Below are 26,816 nucleotides of genomic sequence, written 5' to 3' on the forward strand. Positions count from 1 at the left end.
AACACCACCACCACCACCACCACCACCACCTTCTCCACCAGAAGCGGCGGAGATGCATAATCACCACCGCCACCGTAGCTCTAAAGTCATTTTGCCAGTCGGTTGTACCGCCGCTGATCTATCTATTCTTTTCTTTGTAGCCTTTCTTTACCGGAAATTGTCACGGAGTCGGACGGTTCCGGCCGATCTGAAGCCCCCACATCGTTTAACGAATCCAACTCCCGAAGAAGAAGAAAGTATCAAAACGCTAATACCCAACTACGGTAAAAACTGGATTTGAGGGTCGGGTACATCACAGGGGCTTGAGTTTGTAAATTTGCAAACTCTAAAACCCTTAAAATGTAAGATAAAAAATTGTATTTACATATAATACTCTTGAGTTTTAATCCAAACCGTTCAATAAAAATATGATGATGTGGTCGAATCTCGACCATCGGCAGCTGCTGCTAATAAAAATCCTTTCTAACCACTCTTTAAGGTCTATGGGCTGTTCATCGTGTTCAAATAATCCAACCTGTTTTATCAGTCCATTTGGTGATTAGAAACTATGGTCATGTAGAATATCCAGTCAGCAGTTGATGTGTTGTTTAGTTTAGTTATGAGGATTAGGGAGGTTTTCTCTCTCTATTCACTGACGAGACGAAGTCTTCCAAAACCCTAGGGCCCGGTGTTCTTTGAGACAAGTCACTCCGCCTCTGCTTCGTCTTCCTCTCCTCCTCTCTTTGGTTTTCTCCTTATTCTTCATCTCCCTCATCTGTTCCCATTTTCTCTCTCTCTCTCTCTCTCTCTCTTCTCTCATGTCTTCTCCCTGTTTCTCCCTTGCATCCTTTCCGTCTCGCTCACCGCCTTTTTTCTTGTTTCCCCCTCCAGGTCTTTCTTTTCTTCGTTTTTCTCCGGTCTTTTCCATTCCTCCATCCTTGTCTCTTTGTTTCTCTCTTTTCTCCATCTCTTCGTCTCCCATTTCTCTCTTCTCCATCATTGTCTCTCTGTTTTTAGAAGTTTATAGTTTAAAAAAAAAAATTAGGTTGAAGCGAGCCTTAGTGCATCCTGTGGAAAAACTCTAGATCTGGAAGTGCAAGTTCTGCTGCGGCGAGCTTCTGCAAGTAGTCCCCTATTGTTGCTGGTCTCTGCATCTACGGCAGCAAAGAATGGCAGTTCAGAACCTTCTTTGCAATGCCGGTGCCACCATTATGACAACCGAATCTCCACCCTTGTGGCGTGTTCTATCTCCGCCTTTGTGGTGTGTCTTCGCCTCTTTGGGCGTTGGTAATAGAAGATACGTATATCGTATCCATTGTGTTTAACTATTGCTGTAATTGTTACATATCCATTCTAAGGGTTTATTGGGCTTGACCCATTCCTTAGTCTGGATGACCCTGTCTATTGTATATACGGTAGTTTGGTTAATTTTCGCTCCTTAGTTCGGACCAAACTTTGTGTTTTCATGCATCTATCTTTTGTATTTTTCCTTTTCTTTTGTGTCTGTATTTCGTTAGTTTATGAATGAAGTACTTCTTACCGAGAAAAAAAAATAAAAAAAGATTAAAAGATAATCAAGAACCAAGTATTTTGTAGGCCCAAGTTTGAAATGACCCAAACCCAAGTTGTCAGGGGCTCGCCTAAGTGCCTTGGCCCTTCTTTGGGTCAAGGCTTCCTGGTGTCACCTGTTGTCTTTCTTGGTATTGCTTTGGTTTTTGTAACCCTTCATTGCCTTGACAACTATGATCAAAACCCACCTCTCCCCTTGGGAGAATGGGTTCTTTTCTCATATCCGACATGTAAGATGCCAACTTGAGTTGTTTTGAGAGTATGGCTAACTACATTCTCCTTCTAACCGACATATGGGTTCCTTTTGGGCCTTATTTGTCTACATAGTTTCAGCTCTTTCCAATTCCGTAGGTGGGCCATAAAAAAGGAAATAAAGCCCAACAAGCAAAAAGGGGGTGAGTTGAAAATGTGCTAATATATATATATATATATATATATATATATATATTTTGTAAGAAAGTTAAAAGAATTCATTCATTGAACTTGAAAGGAATACAAACACATACGAAAAAAAAAAAAAAATACAAAAGATAGATGCATGAAAACACAAGGTTCAATCCGAACCAAGGAGCAGAAATTGACTAAACTGTGGTACATGCAATAGACAGGATCATTCAGGCTAATGGATGGGCCAAGCCCAATAAACCCTTAGAATAAGCATTATAACAACCACAATAATAATTAAGCACAAGAGATACAAAATACGTATATTCCATCACAAATGGCCAAAAGGCGAAGACACGCCACAAATGTGAAGACTGACATGCCACAAACACAGAGGTACAACAACCTACACGAGCAGAGACAAAACACACTACTAGGGTGGCGAAACACTGACAATGACTCGGTTGTCGCAATGGTGGCACCAATATTGCAAAGAAATTATTGATGCGGTCGATCTGAAAGAGGTTGAGTCCCTTCAAGGCAAATGAGGCTGGATCTCGATTTTGGACTGCCATCTGTACATGGAGACCAGTAATAGTAGAGAGGCGACCAGTCGCAGCAGTATAACCTCCATCTCCGCGTGATGCACGACCAATGTGCTAATATTGTTGATTCCACTGTGACATTTGGAAATCTTAACTCAAGGCTTATCCCCTTTACTTTTGACTGTTGTTAACTTTTAAGTTAGTTGCCAATGGAGGATTACTAGAGCGGACGGAGAGGTCCTATGTTCGCGCTCATCTTGTGACACCTATGTTTGTAATATTTCCCTATCCTATACATAAAAAAAAAAAAAAAAACAGTTTTCAAGTTAGTATTTGGGTTGACGTGTCACAGGTCATAGCGGGTATTCTAAAACCCTTTTGTCTGGATTTTATTTATTAAAATATTTAGAACAAATTGTTGTCGCACTTTAAGGCAGATATCTTTAAATATTAATATTTCACTTTTTGTTTTTCAAGATGCAGTTATAAAGACTATTAAACCCTTACATACATATTAAGGTACACAGACCTCATTTCCCTTTTTCATTATACTTATTTTTCAACAACTTTTTATGATTTTCCTTTCATCCCATCTTTTTTCTTTTCCTCCCTTTCTAATAAGGGTACTCAAGTAATCTAATATAACTCAAAGGATAGTTTTCAGTTTTTTAAAAAGAAGAACGTTGGTTTTATGGGTATAAATATTGGATTGATTATGTGTCCAATGTCTCTATTTTTCAAAAATAAAGTAAAGTGTTTGTATTTAAAAATAATTAACAATTAATTTAAAGTGTTAGAGCAATTTGCTCAAATACTATTGTACATTAAAATTTTCTTATCCAAGTCACCTCAAAATCTTGCTAGGTGTGATGCTGATGTAACCCTCCTACCCAAAAAATAATAATAATAACACAAAATAAAATAAAATAAAAATTTGATGTAATCCAATACATCCAATATATATCATTGTTAATGGTTGCATTTCTCAAAGGTCTGATAAAATGTGTATTAATAACATTTGACCGCATGTCTCGTCATATATTCACTGCATGTCTCGCCTTGCATTTAAATTATATATATAACCATTCCCTAAAGATATAATCAAGTGTGTGTAAACCAACTTGTACAAACCTCAATTTCGAAAAGAAAAAAAAAATAGTAATAAAAAATTTGACCTCATGTTCTACCAACACATATTGTCCCTTTATGTTTCTTACCTAATTCTATTTTAGAGAAAGTTATTTGAGCTTTAAGTCATACACTCATACATTACTTCTCTTCACATGAATTACTATATGCTTTTTTCTTAAGATAAAAGATAATTAACAAAAAAACTAATATGAGAGAGAAAAAATAATAAAAAATAACCCCCCCCCCCAACCCCCCCCCCCCCCCCCCCCCCCCCCCCCCCCCCCCCCCCCCCCCCCCCCCCCCCCCCCCCCCCCCCCCCCCCCCCCCCCCCCCCCCCCCCCCCCCCCCCCCCCCCCCCCCCCCCCCCCCCACCTTCCCCCCCCCCCCCCCCCCGAACTTGCATCGTTAGGGAGGACCAAATATGCTTAAAAAAACATACTTGCCAAGAACCCACTCATTTATGCGTTTTTCTATTTTTTTCACCTAAAAAATATGTTATTTTGTTCATTCAAATTTCTTTTAGGATTTAGTGACATTGATGATGGGACTTCGGAATTGAGAAACGAAATGCCATTTTTTTTAGCTTCCCTTTCAGAAACTGTGTTTGCTTCTTATATAAATCATCCATGTACTAAAGGGAAGTTGGCCAACGGTTAGTTTCCATGAGTCTCTTAGCATAGAAGCAAAAGCTGTTAGATTATTGGTCAACATCTGAATCCTACTCCACCTGCCTATCTTCACTCTTGATCTTCCTCTCTCTTCTCCTCTTCTCCTTTCTTCTTTCTATGGCTTTTAATTCCAATCCGAATCTGTTTATGGTTTTCTAAGCTTTTTAGTTATGGGTTGTGAAGATTCTGAAGATATCCTCAAGAACAGTTAACTCCCTCTTCTTAAGAACTCAAAATTGGTTTGATTTTGGTTCCCTGGAGGTGTGAAGCATGAATACTCGATACCACTCTCCTCCGGGTTTGTTGTATAGCTCTGGCAATCCATTTTCATTTCCATCGATTTCTTCAGCTAGAGAAGAAGATCAGATGGGCAATGGGATCCGAAATGGGTCAGCTCGAGTCCCTCCCTCATCATTCTTGATTAGGACGGCAATGAGAATCTCAAGAGCAAGTTGGTTTAACTTCTTGAGAAGAGTTTTCCATTACCAGAATGGGTCAAGGTCTGATCTTGGATCAAACCCTTTCAATTCTGGTTCTTGGATGACCTTGGAGTTCATAGCTCTGTGTGTTCAGATGACTGTAATCTGTCTCACTCTAATCAACTCCAGGGAGGAGAAGCCAGTTTGGCCTTTAAAGATTTGGATTGTTGGATATGCCATTGGATGCCTCTTCAGTTTGCCTCTGCTTTACTGGCGCTTTCACCATCGTTATTTGATCCAAGGAAACACTGATTTAGAAGAGCAGAGAAACAATGAAGAATCCAGGTACTTAATCCACACTGATCCTCATCTTTCTTCTCTTTATCATAGAAAGAAAAATCTTTTCCATTAGATACTCTTGATTCATTGTTCTTGCAATGTGTAAACAGAGCACATTTGGTGAACAAATCCAGGACCTGCCTTGAACTGTTCTTTGCAATCTGGTTCGTGATGGGTAATGTTTGGGTCTTTGATTCTCGTTTTGGATCCTTCAATCGAGCTCCAAAGCAGCATGTTCTTTGCATTACAATCCTTGCTTGGAATGCTGTCAGTTACTCTTTTCCCTTCATGCTGTTTCTATTGCTCTGTTGCTGTGTTCCATTGATCAGCAAGATCCTTGGTTACAACATGAACATGGGTTCAGCAGATCGAGGAGCATCTGATGATCAAATCTCCCACCTACCCACCTGGAAATATAAGCAAGTTGATAGACATTCAAGGCCTGGTGATGGGAACGAGTGCAATTCAGACCCTGAGAACCAAAATTTGGTGAGTTCTATCTTCTACTAACAGAGGACTACCTTAGCTCAGAAGTTGCTCTTTGTGACCAAGTAGTTATACGTTCAAATTAGTAAATAACCTCTCTATAGAGCAAGGTTGCATACATTTTGTCCCTTCCCAAAAGCCATAGTGATTGGTGGTTGGTACACACCTTTTATAATTTATCATTAACCCTCTTAAGCAGCCCTGAGATATCTGGATCCTCTACCCTGACAAGTAGAGATCCATGCTCTCCTTACACTTCTGGCTCACATTACGTAAGGAGTTCACTGATTTTTTTAATTAGAATTCAAAAATGAACCCTCTCCTAATGTAGTGAAGAACTATGAGGAGAGCATAGATCTCTACCCTTGTGGAAAGAGGATCATGAAGGTTTAATCTACCATTACATGATAAAATTTCACTTTTTTCTCCCTCCATTTATTTTGGAAGATACCTTTCATGGTCCAAGTCAATTACCCACACAAGTATAGCTGGGGACCGATCTTGACCTTTTCTTGGGATCCCGATCTACCTCAGAGGTATGGGATCCATTCCAATGTATGGTCTATATTTATTCCCCTTATTCTATGTAGGTGGAAAATCATCTTTCCACCAAATACATTTTGGCTGCGTTTGTTTGCAAAGGTGGGGTGAAAAAAAAGGAATGAAAAAGAAAAAAAAACATGTGAACCCCATGTATAATGGAGTGAAGGAGAAGAAAAGAAAATAAATAGATTTTGTATAAAAATGTTAAATGTAAGTCTCACACATTTTGATTTTTAACACTTTTCCACAAAATCCTACATATTTTATGGGGTTCTAAAAAGACATGGGGTAAAAATGTTAGCATGCCACCTTATTAGACAAAGTTTTCTTAAACTTAATTTAAGAAAACTTGTCTTTAACTTTCCCACGTCATCAACCAAACAAATCACATTTTTTAGATTTAATGAAAAAATTTACTTTTCCAAATTTTTTTCCACCCAACCTTTATTCCAACAAACAAATGCAGCCTTTAGGTTTTGGATTGGACCATCAAATATGGTATCAAAACGATATATGTTGATGTCCTTCTACGAGTGGTATTTTGGAACTCATCTTATGGTATCCGAAACCCTCAAAAACCCTGCAAGTGACAAAGCCCCTTGCATTGGACACTGTCCATAATCTTAAGTAACTAAAATCTCGAGGTTTTGGGTTTCTCAAACATAACCTATAAATGGATTAACAAGTCTGCATATTTGTGTTTCTTGTTGTTGGAATGCAGGAATGTTGCATTTGCCTGGCTAAATACAAAGATAAGGAAGAGGTTAAACAGTTGCCATGTTCCCATATTTTCCACCAAAATTGTGTGGATCAGTGGCTCAGGATTATATCTTGTTGTCCCCTTTGTAAACAAGATTTAAGGAGATAGAAAACAGAAGAGCTGAGCTGCTTACAGGCCAGTTTCTGTTTTGATTGTCAATATTCTTGTATCTACAGATTGTGTTGAGTGTGTTTACTGTACAGTTCAGGAATGCCTGGATCCCAAGGGAAACAGGATATAATATCAACAGTGTGTTGATGCATTGTTGTGTACATCTCTCAAAGGGATTAACTGAGAGATGTTAAATCATTGCACCCCGTATATATAAGCTTAGAAAAGATGATAGAGGAAATTCAACAGTGTCTACATGCTGTGCTGATCAACAGTTCTTTAAGAAGTTATCAGAATTGGATTCACTAAATCAGTTGATTTGATTTGAAAGCAAGCAACGCCAATCCCAGTAAAAGCATTTGAGATCACATATCGTGGTCGATTTTTTACAAAAAAAGCTCATCAACAAGCTCATCGGAGTATCGGGCAGGAAGAGCAAGCTCAGGAAAACAGTAACCTATTCTAGTTCATTTCAGCAGGAAGGCCGAACCGGCCGACATAGGGGTTTGTTAATCTATCGGATCCAACCCCAGGAGTTTTAAACCCCAGTAGCAGGTTCTGCAATGACAGGCAAGGTTTGGGCTAGCTGATTCCTCGTCAGGCTTCAGACAAGGATATTCAGACTCCAAACTCTACTGCAAGTGGAAAATATATGCCTTCTTTACTACTACATATATTTCTTGTGATAAACGCACCCTTCTCTCAATACATCAGAGAAATATTTTTTACCTCAACTTGGTCAGATGTCAAAGTAAAACCATAATATCTAGAATGGAAGTATAATAATAACAGAGCAAGGTCAAGACCAAAACGCCAAAGTAGTGAAATTCTCCACATGGATATAGAGGGGGGTTTTCTTTTCTTTTGATAAGGAAGAAAAGTAAAGAATTGCATATTTCGTTATAACTGATGGTTACAAGATCTAGATGTCACTTCAAGAAAGAATCAACACAATGCACACAAAGGTTCTCTGTTTTGATAGCATGGGTCTACAGCCTACAAAGGTGATCTGGATTATAACTAAAACAACCACCGGGGGGAGAGGGCAAAACAAAAAAAAAACAAAATTTTGATGTTGGATGGAATGAACAAATATGATACAACAATGACTTGGATAGCAAGAAGCTGGTGAGAGAAACAATACCTAATCCAAAGAGTAATTTCATGTCAAAAAAGATCTCCAAAGGAAGCTAAGGCCAGCACCACATGAAAGGGAAGCAAGCCGGGCCTTTGTATGACACGAACAAAGAGAGCTAAGTCGAACAACTTCATTTACCACCAGTTTTCCACTTTTTGATTGGGACCAGAGTTAATTGTGTGCCAGGAATGTAAGACCCAGTCTCAGTTGACCGCAGTCTTGAAATGGCTACTGGATGACGCTCATCTTTTGCCTTGTCACCTGTAAATGGTTTCACCTCAAATGCACCTCTAGTAAAACCTCTGGCAACCTGCATCAAACTTACAAATGATCAAGATGATGATCCTAGATGCACTTCCATAAACACGATTAATTTTCTATTAGTTATGGTTCTAGCTGCATCTGTTGAATTTCAATCTACCCACTGGTTTCTTAAGGATTTTTTCATGCATTTACAATTTCACAAGATTACTCCTCTTTGTTACATGTATAAACAGGGAAATGTGTTTCATTTAACAAATACATGCTGCCACATAAACCATGGCATGCTGATGTAGCTCCCATGACTGGCCTGCACTGCCAAAGGAAATCCACCAAATTTGGGGGTTGTTCTTTTTTTTTTTTTTTTGGGAGAGGGGGGGGGGGGGGGAAGGTCTGTTCCAGCGACAACAGGACCATCTGACCAGGCTGTATTAAAGTGGCAGTGGACCAAATCAAGCAAACTCAGAAGAGCTTCTACAAGACCCAAAAACTGCTGCACGCTTTTTGAAATAGCTGGCAATTGACCAGTCAAACTCCAGCTGCCGCCTAATTTCAAACTTTATTGTCCTTCCCTGCAGTTTCTATTTTATATTAGTTACTATATTATTAGTCTAGTTTCCACTGGTAGATTTTTATTTTCCTTCCTATTTTTGTAAGCTTCCCTAAGCCCTTAAATAAACAGCCAATGTAATGGGGAATGACAATGAATCAATGAATGAAATTATGAGGCAATGCTTGCCCTCAACTTTGGAGAAAATTCACTGCTTAACAGCTAACATGGCTGTGGGTGAAAGGTCCAACACAGGATACGACTATGCCAACCTCTTCTCCAATGCTGGATACTACTATGCCCAACCTCTTATCCTACTTTTTTTCTTCTTGTACTTTCCAATGTATTCTGGTATTCTACAGCAACCAATAATCATTCCTACTGTACACTGATTCTTACTTGAACTTACTCTATAGAAGTCCTACCCCTGTCATTGTAATATGAAAATATTAAGGAAAAAAGTTCCAATTTGACATATGTTAGCTTTACTATAATTTCTGTCTTTAAGAAAAAGTAATCTGCTGCTCAGAAAATAACCAACATCCACACACAAGGCATATTTGTTACGAACAAATGTGCAACCACAAGGGTAACTCAGACAAGCAAGTGGGCATGATGCAAGGAATTTACCATGGTTCAGCAAGATAGCCTACATCTACCCGAGAGAACCAGAAGTTCTTCACTAAAACCTCGGAAAAACTTACACCTCTCCACCTCACAAACTGGTCTTCCCTTAGCTTGTGATCAGTGTTTTTCACACATAGACAATACATAGAGAACCCTAAAATCTTCTACACAACTAAATTCTACCCCCATACATGTGAATATGCAATGGAACATAACCCAACCTCATTACAATACAAACCCAATTATAATTATGTGGACCCATAAAATACAAGACAAAACCAAACCCAACAATGCTGTAAGAGGTTAAGATCCACTGCCCACAGGGACCTAGGAGTTGCATAGGCTGAATCAGCCTGATCATATTAACAGATCATGCAATCAATTGATATTTTTTGGTGCAAACAAAATACTGGTCTGGAAATCTGCCAAAATCTAAACATACAAGGTTTCCCACCAAAGATATTGCAATCAGAAATTAGTTGGCCAATTTTGAATCTCCTGACTTGCATAGGCACCTGGTACTGCCTACATGGATACAGACCAGACTCATCACCTAAACTAACGTCCGGATTTACCATCAGCTACAATGAACTAAACGAAATTTTAGACATAATTCTGCTATACAAAAGTGCAATAATTAACACAAAAGTTGAACATAACAAGCAAGCAAAGAAATAGTGGTCTCTATGTCATATACATGTACGTTTTCTTTCTCCCACAATGTATGTGGTATTGAGAGGAGGATCTCGGTGCAACATAACAGTTGCTATTCAAGTCAAGATTCAGAAACAGCCTCCCCATGAGATGCTGTCAAGGTTACGTACAATATGACCTCCAGACCACTCAATGATGGGGGCCTCATGCACCCTGAAAACTCTTCTATAATAAATGCTATAACGGGATCTAAGGGAGAATTTTCATGTTTAACACACCTTCAATAGAATCCACACTTTGAGAGAACTACACAAGATAGCAAGTCTTGTTCTTTTCCCTGAAGTTAAGTGGTTACACATGTGGTGGTCCACTCTTAGCAAAAATTTCGGCCAGGACTTTGGGTTTTCAGGGTCTGCCTTCTTGTCCAATATTGCCTGACAGAGAAAATGAGATTTTTGTTAAAAAAAGTAGTAATAATAATAATATGCGCAGAATGCAACAAAAATAGAAATATCAGAAACCAACAGCAGGAAATTTAATTTTGGAACAGGAAAGAAAGTAGGAGCAGAAAAGATCAATAGAATGGTGGGGCAAAGAAAGAGAGGTTTTTCCAAAAAAAAAAAAAAAACTTAGTACTGGCACCAAAAATCAAAATTCTTTATAGAACTCACAAGGGAACTGCAGAGCAGTGGACAAATTTTCCCATAAAAACAAGACAACTTACAATCAACCGGCAAATTTCATGTTCAATTTTTGAAAAGGACGTTTCCAGAGCCTCAACTCTTCCTGTTGCATGACAGCAACTGCATGGTTCACTGATCATAAATGTAACACTGGGACGAACCTGTAAACAATCCACATAACCAGTTAACTTATATTAAAAGCACAAATAACAATGAGGATCTCAAGATGAATTAAATACTTGCATGAGATAACCCATAGGAAACTAAATGCATGCCTGTAGCCACTAGCATGGTATCAAAGCGTCCACCTAGGTGGCAACGCAGTTTTTGAACCGCTTAAATTGTAACCGCTTAACTAATGGGCTGATTTCTTACCGCTTTTTTACTTAGGCACTACCGCTTTGCTGCCTTTTGCGCCATATTGCTGCCTAGATGCTAAAGCAGCTGCTTTTTTTTACATTTTATAATTTGTGCATATTATTTTTTTCTTTTTTTTAATCATAATTTATTCTACAATGCCGTATACAAATTTAAATATGTGAGTCATTTCGGAATCGAGGCCCAAAGTGCCTGTCGACAACAGAATGTGAAGCATGAGCCATATTCAACATGATAATTAATGGATCATTAAATAAACAATGACTTGGAAATCGGAATAATGAAATCTATTAATTTATCATGTCGGCACTATTTGGTTAAAAAAAGGGAAAATGTATACATCAATTCTGATTCCAATTCGAATATTATTCATGTATATTTAACAAAAAAATCACGTTAAAAATAATTTGTGAAATAATTTCACTAAACTATATATGAATAATATTGTTATTCATAATTGTGATTCTTAAATGTTTTTTTATTTTTATGAATGTGATTGTTGAATGTTTGTTTAGTACTTTAGATTATTATAAAATGTATTTGTATTAAAAATTAGTTATATTAAAAATATTGACTAAACTACTTTGATCGCTTTATTGCCGCCTAAGCGCCGCTTAGTCGCCTAAACGCCAAGACGGAGCCCCAATCGCTTTGCCGCTTTAATAACCATGGCCACTAGGAAGTACAGATTTATATCCATAACCACTGAAACATACCCTCTTTCTGGTTATTTCCATCAGCCCATGCCTAGACAATTCAGAAACTCTCACTGTTGATCGGTCTCTCTCAACAGCTTTCTTCATTTCTTCATAGACCAACCTCTTGTTTGCTGGAAGAGTGTCAATAAGAATCTGTCAAAAGGTGGTTTAAATGCTTTGAAAACAAACCATGGAATGAAAGCTGTTTCTCTGACAATTTCAATAAATAATTTTCCAACAATAGTCAGATACAATCATAAGCAGACACAACAAATTCATTGATTAGCAAAACTGATAAAAAAAGTATAACACCTACCAAGTTTACAGAAATAACACCTAACTTGGAACCTGTTTCTGCTATAAATCAATGAGTTGGACACAAACCTACAAGTTTCAGAAGGAGAAATCTCTCCATAATTCAGGCAGATGGCAATAACAATCTCATTGGCAAATGAAAATTTTCCTAAACAGGCATATTTCCTCAGAATCCCTGGATGCACCCAAAGTCATCTGGAATGACCCAAGTATTGAGCAGATCAGCTAAGCTCAACCCAGCTCTTCGGGCTCATTGCCCCATAAACCAGCCCATTAGCCAATGTCTATATCCAACCCAAACCTTTCCTTAGCCAGATATGAAGAAATGAAGAGATAATATTTTTTTGGTAGTCTTTTTTTAGCTTGGAGATGTCATGTTAATTGAGGATGTTGGAATTGAAGAGTGATGAAGCTTGGTTAGATGGTATTCTTAGACAAATATTCTAGGGTTTTACATTTTTACATTGAATTAGACCTGTCACAAATTACAATAACTAATAGAGTCAAAATTATCGGTGCAGGCCACAAAGATATCTATTTTCTCAAAAGTAGTCTCCTAGATAATGATGTCAACTACAGAGAAATGTGAACCAAGTACCAATAATGCCTTCCAGAAGTTCTAAGTTACCCTATTGCAGGTCCACAAAAATCTACACAACTCCCCTCAACCAACCCACCATGCAAAAACACCTCAGCCCCACTCCCCACACCCAACAAAATAGGGTTTTTTTTAACTTTGAACCATTCTCTAAATGAACACAAATCTCAGATACCCATTCAAAGTCTGGCGACATCATTCTCTAAATGGACTCTTTGGATGACCCAAATACATCACAGAGATGCCCTTTGCAAGGTGCAGGCATTACAGAGAATGGTTCTCAACCTGGCATCCTTCTCCAAGCCATGGTTCGAGAACTCACCAAGATCGGTAATATCTCAGTTTTTTGAGATACCAAGAGATGGATGTCAAACCTTGGATTAACACAGCTTGACAAAGTTCTTCATTATTTCAGTCATATCTCAGATATTGGATATCTTGGATATCTCAGTCAGATCATGGTGAGACCTCAGTGAGATCTCGGTATATCTCGGATTTTATGCTTCCCACACCTATCTCCCTTGGACTTCAACATTTGAAAAAGGAAATTTACCCTGACTTGGCAATATCTGCATCCAACTAAGTTTTGGTCTTCAAGGCCGAGTTCTCAAACCTTGCTCCTAGCAGTCTTCTCCACATGAAATGGTAAAAACTTGATGGCAGAAACTAAGACCTTCAACAACTCCTTGATGTTCAGATGCATACACAAAACTTGCATGAATCTAAAATTTAAGACTTTCAAGTATGTAGAGCAATACACTCCAATCTTATACGGTAGATGATAATAAAGAGAGTTAAATGCTCCCAATGATTTTGAACTGCAAGGGTCGAACAATATATATGAACAGATACCACCAGCCCTCACATGTGGGGAGGCTCAAACACGCACAAGGCTCTACATGTGATGCCATCACATGGCACCACAGGAAACAACTCATGGGGCCCAACAGCACAAACCCCTTCCCTCATCTTGATTGAGTATCTGACCTGACTCCGATACCATATTATAATCGCTTATCCCAAGATCCCAAGCTGCTAAATAAGGGGCTACAACAATGTATATAAACAGAAAGTAACAATACTTATTTTTTGAATTACAGTTGCTATTCAGTGCAACAACCACGCCAAAATAACTGTCACATTCCTGAGATTTTTTTTCCCTCTCTTTTACTTACCTTCGTCATCCATATCAATAAAATCAACCACAATAATGCCACCAATATCCCTGAGCCGTAACTCCCTTGCAATCTGCAAAAGTAGCTATCTTTTACTAAAACTTTCAACCAAAATGATTACAAAGCTACCACAGAAAGGCTTCAGAATTAAGTGTTATGCTAAAAAACTTCTAATATAAAGTTTCAAGACATTCAGAGATTTCGTTCCTCTCTTCTGTTGTAGTTTCTCCTTTCAGATAACATGAAAATAACTTCCTACAACTAATAAGAGAATGCTTAACTAATTGAAAATCCAGAGAGTTCAAAAAAATAAGAGGATAAAAGCAAGTTACGTAATAGTCATTACTTCAAGATGGAGAAGAAGTGTTTAATAATCAAGTTTAAAAATTAATTTTCTTACCACAGTTTTTGAAGTGCTAATCATGTGGACAATTTGTTTAAAAAAGCATAGGAAGTTAAGCCATTTGCTTGAATAATTTGTGTGGTAAAAAACGGTATACACAATAGATACAGCAATTATTTCAACTCCAGGTGCACATTTAGCTCAAAAAGAACACAAATACTATACTACACTGACTGAACTGCCTCTTGTGTATGCTTGTGCATTCAAACTAAACAAACTCACTGCAGTAGATGAAATGATCGTGTATCCTATCTTAACGCAGACCGAATACATTGAACAAGACCATTACCAACCAAATGATTTTGCATTATACAAGTCATATTTTTTTTTTGAAGTATATGTAACCACTCAGCATGTTGCTCAAACAAAGCAAGGTAGAAAAATCTCCCACATGATGTCATCTTAGTACTATAAGAACTGTCTCTGAACCTTAATTTTTTATTTCTTATCCAAAATAGATAGCACAAATTCTACAAAATCTGGCTGATAATTTTGATTACCCCTCTAGCTTACAAAGTTATGCAAACATAATGTTAAGATCCCAAAATTTCTAGTAAAATGAGATTTAGTAAGTTCCTAAATCTAACAGGTTTGCCTTAAGAGTGACAAAAGGTCTGGTTTGAAACATACTTGTTTTGCAGCTGCAAGGTTGACTTCCAGAATAGCCTTCTCCTGAGAAGTCCCTCGACCAAGCATCCCATGTCCTCCATTTACATCAATGGAAACTAATGCCTCCGTTTGTTCAATTACTAGAGAACCTCCATTAGCAAGGGGAACCCTAAAAGAGAACAGAAATAAACAGCATCAGAACCATAACATGACAATCAACTAATGCATGTCATACATATTGTACACATCCAGAACTAGTTTCATCAGCAACACCGTAGTTAAGTACAAGTCTTCATTTTAGATTGGTTGTTTCTTAATCTCTAGCATATATAAATACAAATGCACAGACATTGAACCATGATATACCACTACTTTGTTTTTCTATCTGTGTGGAAAATGAGTGAGCTCAATCGCTGATGCATCTTTCAGAGGATCAAAATATATTGTTGCCACGGTTTGTCTGCTTTGTCGTAGTACCTTTTTGGTGTTTCTTATTTTCTAGATATCTATTTACATTATACTGAATTGACAGGAAGAAAAAAATTTAGGGAAAATATCTTACTTCTCAAATTCTTTTACACACTTTGGACATCATAATAGAGGTAGACCCACTGAAACTTCATGTACCCTCCTTTTATTGTCTATTAAGGAAAATCTTTAGTTAAATATTGAACTGATTGGCCAAAAGTTTGAACTGGCATTCTCACTTTTTATTGAGGATACCATTGATCTCCTCTTCAATTCCATATGCATCAAAAATGGGATTTCTTTTGTTGTACAGCTCCACTCGATCACAGAGATCGGGAGCTATCTCTTGAAGGTAGGTGGTGACCTGACATACAACAAAATAAAACCTAATCAGCAATAGTAAAGAATTCTGCACAGTTAAAAGCATCCCAAGACACTTCCACAAAGACAATGGCCATCTCTTTTGTAATATTACCTCATGTGATGGTCATGGTGTAACAAAATCCAAAATATACCAAATTTGATTATTAAATTTCAATTTTCAATCAAATTCCTTCGAGTTCAAAAGTATAATGAATTTTACAAATGGAAAAAAATAAATACTTAGAATCTCATGAGGCGTTTTTCCAGATTTATTTTTTTACTGCCCCCTACTGATTAATGTAAACTTTAAGAAGCATTATTATGAAGTCAACTGCCTGAAACTCTCTCTGAAACATGATTCTCTTTGCTCTCTCTTCTATTTGATTCCTTTACAAGTATAATTTAATTCATACTGGTTTTTCTTAATGCTAAAAGAAAAAAGGAATTCCCTAGTAAAGCTGTCATTCTCTTTAGTTAAGAGGGGCTCCACACGCATATTGGAAACTGATGGGCACTCATTATCTAAAGAATGTCCCCCGGACTGCATTCTAATGTGAAGAGATACTGTACCTCATGATATGTTCGTGGAGAATCAACTACCATGCTCTTAACCTGAAAATAGATCCCGTCGATTATAAAACTACGGGGACGAAAGTACAAAGTAAACTAAGAAGGAAGCAAAATCTATGAAATAAGTCAGTTATTAAGTGAGGGACCACCTTCTCATTAAAATAATCCTGTACAATGGATAGGGTTTGTCCCATCGCTCTATGCAGAATAATAGGAACAGCACCTTCCACACCTTCATCTGCAGCAAGAGCAGCAGACTTTGCATGCTCCATTATATCTTTCCACGTGAAAAGCAAACCCTCCAAATCCTTCTGTAGTTCCTCCAGGGAATGACCACTAGCAACAGTCCTTACAGTCAGACCAAAGCCTGGAGGCTGCAAGGTCTTTGCAATGACTCTTAACCTTGTTCTTTCAAGACCAGAGATTTTCTTTGAGATACCAATTCTATTACAGCGTGTACTCAATATCTGCAAACCAGGAGAAACTGTAGAAGATAAAGAACCATATCATGAAATAAATGGAAAAAGAGTTTGATAGTATTTAACATACCCAGAATCTGCTTCTTAGATTTGGATAAGCAGCAAGTACAGGACCTTTTGTCCCCAATCCCTCTTTGACAACTTGTACAATCACTTTAGTCCCTTTGCGGACATGGGCCCATTTGTTTCCTTTAATGTAACCCTTTCCATCTTGGAAGGAATGGGGTGATAGCTGATGATCATTGGGTCCTTCTGGTTCAATTGGAAGGAGGTCAGAGGTAGCTCTAGGCTGTAGGTTATGTCCATTTCCATCAAAGAAGTCCTCAGAATCTGACTCAAACCCACCATTGTCAACCATGCTACCATTTACATTCCCTTGAAGAACCTCTGAAGCATCAAAGTCGTCCTCCACTTCATGTTCATCCAAATCATCAGGTGTGAACGGTACCAGCCCATCCTGATGATACTCAATTTCTGATATATCATCAACAAATCCAACATCGACAACTGAAGATGGGTTGCTCTCATTGACGTCAGCCAGATCCTTGAGCTCGCTAATCGCAGAACCATTGACTTGTTTCTCTTTTGTCCTGTGACGGAAAGGAGGGAACACAAATGGTTCTCTGTTCTGCTTGATGTCCATAAGTGAAGGTCTAGATATTCCAATATTTACAAAAGCACCACCCATATGGGGAACAAGTTTTGTAACTACTCCAAGATACACACTATCACACTGCACATTGTGTTTAACTGGTTCCAGTAATAACTCAACCAATTTCCCGCTTTCCAAGATGGCAATCCTCTGCATAGTACATATCGAAGAGTTAATCAGAATAACAGTGTCCACGGACTCCCCAGTGCAAATTGATTTACTTCCTTCTTCAGTTACCAGTTTTTCATCATCCACATAACCCTTATCAAGGAACTCCGGCTGGGCTGATTTGGCTACATCAGATACAGAAGAACCCAACTCATCGTTGAAATCATGGGAGGAGACAGAAGATTGGAGCAGCCAGGGCTCCTCAAAAGGCTGATCTCTATCATAGATTATGTGACCAGAATCCCATGCCTTTGTACTAGCATCATCCTTTCCAACAGAGTAACATTCCTCTTCAACTCTAGGGTCAACCAAGAAATTCTCTCTCCCTAAGGCATCAATTTGAGGGCTTTCTAATGCTGTGAGTTCATCTGCCAAACCACTGGAAGCATTTAATGTTCAGCATCTTAAGTAGGGGTGAGGTGATATAAGGAAAGGCACCAGTATGGAATTATTACCCTCAGAAGATGCTGGTTTTGTGGGTTGTGCAGGAAAGTATGACTCCCAAATCCACGATTCCCATGACTGAATCAGGTGCCTCTGAGCACACACCATCATCCACGAATCCCTGACGATAATCTTTTCCTTTATTTTGGAAGTTTGGGGCACTGACAAAGAAAAATCAGGTCCAGGTCTCCAAACTAAATGAGAAGATGACCATTTATCTCCTTTTATGAAATAATTGTACTTGAAATTAATCCCACAAGGTAGCTGACAAATCAAACAGTTAAAAGATTAAGGTGAACAGATTGTTCGGATATGACGTAGATAAACATGAGTATAACAGAAATTAAATCAGATTACCTTAACTTCAGTCTTCCACAAATTTGGATGTTCAGCAGGCATCATGAGAACAGCCATCTCAGGCTCCCAATGACCTAATGTAGTTGGGTCTCCTGTTAGATACAAAAGCTGTCCATCATCTAAATTAGCTTCAATGGTCCAAAGCACCTTGCACAGTTCCCGACAAGATATGGAGGATTTCCCTAACATAACAAAATCTCCAGTTTATCATCAATCACAAAACGAATTAAAAAAAACTAATGGGACATTAGCACAGATTCAGTAATAACTTTCAAAAATAAATAATTGATCACACTTGTTTTGGATGGTTAAAGTCCCCTAGCAGAAAAAAAAAAAAAGTTAAGATATGCAGGAACTGGAAGGCTGTTGAAAGTGTCCCCAGGAAAATTGAAATACTTTTCCACCATATCACCAATTTCTTTTACCAATTTCAACCCATGGTGAAACAAAATATTTTTCCCATTTAAATCATGTTTTGATTCTTTTGAAATCGGTTCCTCGCCAGGAAGAAGATTTTCTAATTCCCAAAAGAACTAGCTAGGATTTCAATATGACATATCCAGGAGGATCTGCTTTTCTTCATATTGAAGAGAATATTATGCAACTACATACACACAGAATTTTATTGCAATATGTATGTTCTTAATAACAATGTGCAACAAGTAGTGATTATCATGTATAAACTTCACAGCATTAGCTACCTGCAAGAAATAGGGAAAACAAGAATGAAATGACAAAATGCACCTTATGGGCATATCCAACCAACATCAAAGATTTAAAACTGAAGTTCCACGATATTACAGGAAACTTTAAGCTCTTCTGCAGCATGTGAAAACATGCAAACATATTACCTTCTCTGACACACATTACGTGTGACCCCGGAAGACAATTTTGAATCCACAGATGAGGAGTTATCTTGTACTGATTCTGCAATGGCAACTGGTGACACATGTACCTGCCTTAAATAAATAATGCATCAACACTCCATGGGAAAAATGAAAACGACCATGTTAGTCATGCCCGTCATTAGTCAATCTTAAAGACTGTAAAATGAACCAAAATGTAGAATCTACCTCCCATCATTCTGGCGGGGGGGGGGGGGGGGGGAAGAAAAAGAAAAATCATATAATAGGATTTTTCATTCATCAATCATCTTTCTTTTTTTTTTGTAGTTGAAGTGTACCATGAGTACCGTGGTATGGTGTACTGTGGGACAGTAAATAGTAATTGAGGCTGTATCAATTTTGCTCCTTTAATCTAGATTAGGTCTTTAGTTGTAGTTTACTTTTGTAGTTATAATTCCCTATTGCAGTTAGACTTAATGTCGTAATAGGATTCAGACTATGAGCAGTTGGTATTAAATAAACTAGGGACCAAATCATGACAGGGACTGTTGCAACCAAAAAGTACCAGTACATAATTGGGGATGGTTATACTGTAAAATTCATATGAGCAGAACTTTATCCTCAATCAGCATAATCTCCCAAGTAGGAACTAGTCAAAGGCTCCGATGTCAATTGCGTTTAACCCAAGCCCAATAAAAACCAAAAGCATTACACTTAACCAATCCAAAAAGTTCCTAATTAATAAGTCAAGACTTAACAGCTGATATATTCTGAAATGCGTCAGGCAAGTTAGAAGGGCTTTATTTTAACTTTCAACAAGTAAGAAACGATGTGGAGATCCATTTTTCCCACTGAAATAGGCGTCCGATTCGAAAACGCATGCCACATTAGAATTACACCCTTGAAGCTATCTTCATGAAGTAAGTAACGCTTTTTCTGGTCGTATAAAGAATTTCAGTGCTTCAAACTATTCAGGCCACAGAGCAATAATTTTGAAAATTTAACACATCTCCTTTAACTATGTACTAGTTCATTAATTGTCTAAATTAAGTAAACAGAGGCAAACATTCATGCTTGAAATCACTTTAATGAACAGTCAATAACGGTATAAAAATGAATAGTTAAGAACCCAAAGTAAGGTAATATCAAATTTCCACATAATCACGAGAAGAAGAAAATGAGAAACTGCTTCACAATTATACAACAATAACGAGTACTCACACAGGGGACCAGTTCCGACAGGCAAATTTGGTGCAAAGAATTGAGATAAACCCTGAAAAACTCACGAAATGGGAAGTAAAAGGAGAAAACTTACGGCGACGGGATCCTTTCGACGCCAAGAAAAGATGAGCGAGAGACAGTTCGCCGGCCGAAGACTAAAGGCCGGAAACGTGCTTCGCAGAGCACCACTGGCATGGATTGAAGCTCGGGCGAGCTGAGACTGCAGAGCACGCAAGCCATGTTAAATGGCTCAAATTCATTGCAGGTCAGTAGAACTGCAGATTAGAAGTACTAAGAGAGCAAACGTTGCCATTTGCAAAAATTCCAGTTCAGGTATAGGAAGAAACTTTGGATTGTGGAGTTTCTGCTCTGCTCGGTCTCTGTAGATTAGATTAGATTAGACAGAACGAGAAAACTTCGAGCACCGCTCGTCAAGAACATTTTCCAAATACTCACTATAAACGCATAGAAGAGGGAAGTGGAACAGGCATGAACGTTTATCCGGGCCCGGGCCCCCATAATCCAGATCCACGACGGTTTGGGCCGGCAATGATCCATCCCCAACAACTAAGGCAAATGTGCGACTCACCCAAGGTTCGAAATGTTAGCCAAAAATCGCATGTCGGTGGTTGGCGACCCCACCAACAGGCGATATTTTGCTGATATTTCGACGACTTTTGGCAGTGGAACTCCATAAAATTTCTAGGAATCTTGCTGCTAACTTGCTGCTTCACCTGAAATTACAAAAAGACCAGCGAAGACTCAGTATAGAGATGGCAAAGTGCTGGAGAGAGATGGAGAGAGACAGGAGAAAAGAAGTTTGTAAATGTACTTGCAAACCCGCAGTGCTTGAGAAGAGCTGCAGTGGTGAGGGCGACTTTCTTTGGGGCCTCCATGAATCAAATTCATGAAATTGCCATGCCAACTTGGATGTTAATTCTTTATCGTGCAACAATGGCTATAGACCGAAGCCTTCCTTTCCCTTTGATTGGTGTTGACGGAATCCGCCGCCTTCCGCACGACCGCAAGATACGAGCCGACCTGGGGGCGAGGCGCCCGCGACAAGTCGACCAATAACCGATCTTAACACCAATAGAGAATTCAAGTAATTGATCATAAGAAGTATGAATACCTGCCTTCTAGTGTTTACCAGAGGTCTTTATATAGTATATGGTGATAGAGTATATTGAAATAACGCATGAGTTGTTGTAGGAGAGTAACTCTTTTAGAAGAGTCCTTTACCTTACTAACCTCTTTTCGGTTGTTTGGTGGTAGGAGCTGCCACACCAGGCCATCTCATATTGCTATAAAGATGGACTTTAATGTGGCGGTCCTACCAGATCCACGGGGATCGTTGGGTTGTAACCGGCGAACGTCAACCGGGCAAACCGGGGATATAGAATGACCATTTAGTCATTAACAAAGCCCCCAATCCATTGTGGTCGAGGACGGTGTGTTCGGCCAAGGGAGTTTATTTTCTCATTTAGGGGTGCATGGCGGAAGACCATCACCCCCACGAAACGAACGTCCCACCATAGATAGCGCAGGACGAAACAATGCACGCTCGGGGTTCGCCTGTTTGACACGTGCATGCGGCCGCAATAAATGCGTATTATGATGAAGAGCGTTCACCCCACGCCATCTAGGCGCACGGGCCGTGGATGAGATATTTGTAAATGAGGGTTTTACCGTGATGATGTATGCATGCCAGCCTTTAGATTAGCAGAGTGATATACATCCTCCTGGGCTCTTCTTCTTCTCCTCGTCGCCTCTGCACTCACGCGTTTCTCCGCACGTTGAAGCAACGTTGGGTGTTTGAAGCCATCTCCTTGTTTGAGAAACGAGAGCGGGTTTAAAGCTCGCTCTTTCCTTCACGCCGTTCTCTAAACAAGTAAGTGCTCCACTAGCTTTCTCGCAGAAAGAACAGTTTATTTTGGAGTCTTATATGCTTCTTCGTGGTGTTTTTGTTTGTACTTTCCCTTTGTTTTCTACTTGAAACTTCCTTGATAACTTTAGGAAGCCATGGTGATAGTGAAGAGAGGTTCCTTAGTTTCGAAATCCAAAAGGAAAGTAGGGACAACCCACCGCCATAAACCGACCAGAAGGCATAGTTCTAGTGGCGTCCGATGATCGGGAAAAGATTCGATCGTGAACAACTAGTAACGATGAGATAGCGACTCCGACCTAGTGTTAGGTAGAAGTGCTCGGGCAGGTTTAAGGCGAAAGGCAAAGGTGGAAAGATAGCTTACCTAGAAGAGTATCCGTGGAGAAGAATAAAGATCTTACCCCGATCATATTGATTATGATCGACTCCACGGTCCGACTCCCTGAAGCGAAGATAGGTTAGATTATCTGGGAAATATGAAATCCCATCGACCATATCTGAGCCGGACCATTGACGGGCTAATTCTCCTCGTCGGGAGAGTTTGCTCTTTATGAAGATGCTCTAAAGAGTGGGTTCGCTTCCGTCCACCCCATTGTGAAATATTGAACTATTCGAATGTGTCCGGGGATGTTTGGGAACAGCGGAGGAATGTGATCTATTCGGGGTTTGTCGGGGTAAAAATGTAGGTATCCGACCAACCCTTCCTCTTTTCCTCCACTTTTATGACCAAAAAGCAAGAACAAGATGGGTGGTTTTATCTATCCAAACGGATGCTCTCAATGTGGTTGGTCGGGTAATTTCGCGGTACGGAACTCTCGCTAATACCCGAGGATGGCGCCCAAGTACTTTTGTCAAACCACCCTCGCCCCTTCATCCAATATATTGGGTCCGAGGACCAATTGAAGGGTCAAATGGATATCCGTTTAACCGAGTCGAGGAGCGGCTAGGCGGATGATTGTCGGCTTCCATCCGGACAGGGAACATGTTTGGTTCATGGCTATTGTCCGGAATACCCCAAGGCTCGTCATTGGGGTTTCGCCCGGTGAGTCATGCCTTATGAATCTACATATTTTTCGCATATGCTTTTTCCTATCTTCCTTTGATCGGGACTAACTGCTCTTTTACTCTAGTGTTGCTTAGGAGGCTTGTTCGATTAGCCGATGAAGACATGGAAGAAGTGGAAACTAGGATACCCACTAAGCCGATCGTGACGGTCGGACAAGAAGAAACAAATACCTCCACTGCCCGAAGAGGTCCATGGGAGTGTGAGCTTCCTCCGGAGCAAGAAAAAGACATCGATGTCATTCATTGCGGGTTCGGGAGTGAATGTGGACTCGCTCCACCTCCTTCTCGAGTTGTGAACACAGGACTTCCAGCCCAGAACCATATGTATTGAATAACAATGTGGACGGTACCGAAGTTGCAAAGCTTGGTTGCCGGAGCCTTGATGTCTACCGATCGGGAGTTTCTTCGGACGGTGGGCGGACCGAACTCAAGATATAATGACTCGGTATAATTTTTAACATCTTATGTTTCCCAAACTTTCATGATTTATAACCATTTTTGTCTCTTGGCGGTTTGGTATGTGCCTTGACCCAAGCATGGGGAGGCAATTTGAACCGCTCGGAGAGATCGGGCGACCATTCATCATCTTGATGAAAAGATAAAGGATGTGAGTGGTCGGTTCGATCGTCTCGTGGAGGAAAGTGTTGGGTTGAAGGAAGAGAAGGCGATCTCGACACTCGCTGAAGTCGGCCGAGGAGAGAATAGCCGAACTTGAGCTTGAGAACGTGCAGCTGAAGCAATCGTTGGGGGATAAAGATGTTTCTTTGGCTAAGCTCGAGCAAGAGAAAGTGGAGCAAGATCGATACATAAAGGATTTGGCCGACCAACTTTCACGAGCTTGTCCTGCATCTTTCGAGAACCTTACCGAAGACTTGAAGCATGATGTTATTCGTCGATGGGTTCGTACGAAAGGATGTATGAATTTTGTTGCTAAGGTAGCGCTCCGGGATTCAAGTATGGCCGGCGAGATGCCTATGCGAACATTGTTGATAAGTTCCCGGAGATTGACCTCGAGCCTTTGCAGAGATTCATTGATCCTAGCATATATGATGAGTTAAAACTTCCCCGTCCTTCATGGGCGGTAGGAAAGAAACCATTTGCTATGCCGAAGAAGGTAGATGTCCGGGATTTTCTAGACTCGACGGGAGCCGGCCCCGAGGAGGAAGATAATGCCGGTCCTTCAACGGCCGGAAGATATTGTTACCGACCGGAAGCCCTTGGATGAAGCGGTGCCGATCATAGGAGTTCATCGATGCGAGTGCCGAATGATCTTTTTGTTTTTTGTTGGTTTGTTTTGATATGTAAAACACATCTAATCTTTTAAACCACTGTTTTGATTTAAGTATACATAGTCGGTACAAATTATTTGTATTCTCAAATATTCTTGCCCAGTTATGATACCTTATCTCTGTACTTTGCATGTTCAAATTTTTGTAAGGGTCCGGGTATATATTTCGATATATGGCGGACCTTTTGGTCAAAAATTTTCTTCATAAGTTGTTCATTCGGTATATATGTGCTCGTCTTGTCATGTTTTTGTATCATTCCAAGCGATGCTGTTCGGTATAGTAGGGTTTGTTCGGTAATATAACCTTGTTTGGCATATTTCCCCTTTCATATCAAGTTTACTTGGTCGGTAAGATAACCGTTGGCAATCCCCCAAAAGAGGGAAAGAGACAAAGGAGACACCAAGCAGGGGATAGTAAGGTGGGAAGAAAAGAGGAAAAGAAACGAGGAGAGGAACAGAAAAGGCAGAGAGTGAGGCAGGAGAAGGGGAGGGAGAGGAGAGAGGGCGGGGGAGAAGGGAGAAGGGCGAGCGCGTGAAGTGGAAATGAGAAGCTATTATATATAAAAAGATTGACTCGGGATAGAACAAGTTATCTAACGAAATAAAGGAAAGAAAGAAAAGAAAATGCGGTAGACTTTCCGGATACTATCTTATTGATAGTATTTCGAGATGTGAATCCAGACGAGGTATCAGGCGGATCTTGTAAATGATATGCGGGAGGACTTGGATGATATGTATGGTCTTCCCAATGGGGACAACGAGGGGAAGGGGAAGTACAGTGGGAAGAGCAGAAGGAAAAAGGCACTCGATACAAGAGGAAGGCTGTAGCAATCAGATCCAAATGGTGCATTCCTAAGTTGCCTCTTGAATCTATTTCTCGAAGTGATCCAATTGGATTTCTAGGGACTAGGCATATGCTAGGAATGGAGATTCCGGGGGAGGAGTGTGGAGACCAGGACACTAGGTAGTTCATCACCCATCCGGGGAGCTTGAGTCGGAGCATGGTCAAGAACGAGGCAACGGGAAAGCAGAAAAAATCAGAACTGTCGAGAAGGAGAAGGCGCGAAGCTCAGGGGTATAATATTTGGAACCCAACGAGAAGTAGGAAAAAGCCATTGCGGACAATAGTGCAAGGGGTAGTTACCACTTGTAAAGTAGTCGCTACTACAAGTATTCTCTCCTAGAGGCTTAGGTAGCTCCCAGGGCACCCCACGAAAAGGATTGGGGAAGAGTGATGTAAAGGAACTGGGGGGATGGGAGATCTTGCAGCGGCACTACACACTCTGACGAAGTCTTTGGCACTCTTCAAGGGGCAATAGAATCCTGGCGTATAATTGTATTAGAGAGTGTGGGATCCACGGAGATGGAGGTTTAGAACTCTCTAACACATGAGCTCCGGTCCAAACATCAGAAGTGGTGAGTGAATGATCTGAAACAATCGAAGGGAAGGGGCTATGCGAGAGTTGGCTACGGGAGGGGTGCAAGATAATGTATGATGGCTCCAAAGGGGTTGTAATTTGCATGTGGGACCTTGTTTATGCTAGGACTATCTAGTTCTCAAGATAGATCACGGTGCTGGACATCATTCCTCGTAGCAAGGAGATAATGAATCAGCGGTCATTCAATCCTGGTACTTGAGTTATTTCTAGCTCTTTAAAGTCGTTTGTAGTTGTTGACCAGGTTCAAGTATTTCTCCATTCTTCTCTGGCTCCAAAACTCCCCACGATACAACAGGAACACGACGGATGTGAATGCTAGAGCTGGCCAGAGTGTAACATAGCGATAGCCTCATTGTTGGATGCTGAACTTGAAACGAAGGGCATATTTATTCAAATCCCCAGGGCTCTCATAAAGGGCTCCACGGAGTGCGATCGTCACGAATAGAGTCCATCTTTGATTGATTTACCCCTGCTCATCCTCCTCTGACTGTTCTGTTTTCAACAATGAAGGGGGATTGAGCCTTAATGCTGGTCGGGGTTTGAATTCTA

General features: G+C 39.9%; 2 protein-coding genes across 2 annotated transcripts; one reads left to right on the top strand and one right to left on the bottom strand.

The window, feature by feature from the left end:
• The first annotated feature begins 4,273 nt into the window (after nt 1-4,273).
• LOC149003077 (E3 ubiquitin-protein ligase At4g11680-like) lies at nt 4,274-7,669 on the top strand. The gene is made up of 3 exons (XM_089136289.1): nt 4,274-5,040; nt 5,145-5,523; nt 6,785-7,669. The coding sequence occupies exons 1-3, from the start codon at nt 4,547-4,549 to the stop codon at nt 6,929-6,931; spliced, it is 1,020 nt and encodes a 339-aa protein (XP_088992415.1). The 5' UTR covers nt 4,274-4,546; the 3' UTR covers nt 6,932-7,669.
• Nucleotides 7,670-7,757: 88 nt separating this feature from the next.
• RNEE/G (RNAse E/G-like protein) lies at nt 7,758-21,033 on the bottom strand. Its single transcript, XM_089136288.1, has 14 exons — nt 20,685-21,033; nt 19,376-19,479; nt 18,525-18,706; nt 18,179-18,431; nt 16,974-18,091; nt 16,574-16,891; nt 16,425-16,466; nt 15,731-15,855; nt 15,045-15,192; nt 14,012-14,084; nt 11,942-12,054; nt 10,889-11,008; nt 10,443-10,598; nt 7,758-8,382 (listed from the first exon to the last, which is right to left on the bottom strand). Exons 1-14 carry the CDS (start codon nt 20,828-20,830, stop codon nt 8,203-8,205), a joined length of 3,078 nt encoding a protein of 1,025 aa, XP_088992414.1. The 5' UTR covers nt 20,831-21,033; the 3' UTR covers nt 7,758-8,202.
• Nucleotides 21,034-26,816: the final 5,783 nt, after the last annotated feature.

The sequence above is a fragment of the Hakea prostrata genome, chromosome 10, assembly GCF_041222555.1.
Source record: "Hakea prostrata isolate BN-2017 chromosome 10, UWA_Hpros_2, whole genome shotgun sequence".
Lineage (NCBI taxonomy): Eukaryota > Viridiplantae > Streptophyta > Magnoliopsida > Proteales > Proteaceae > Hakea > Hakea prostrata.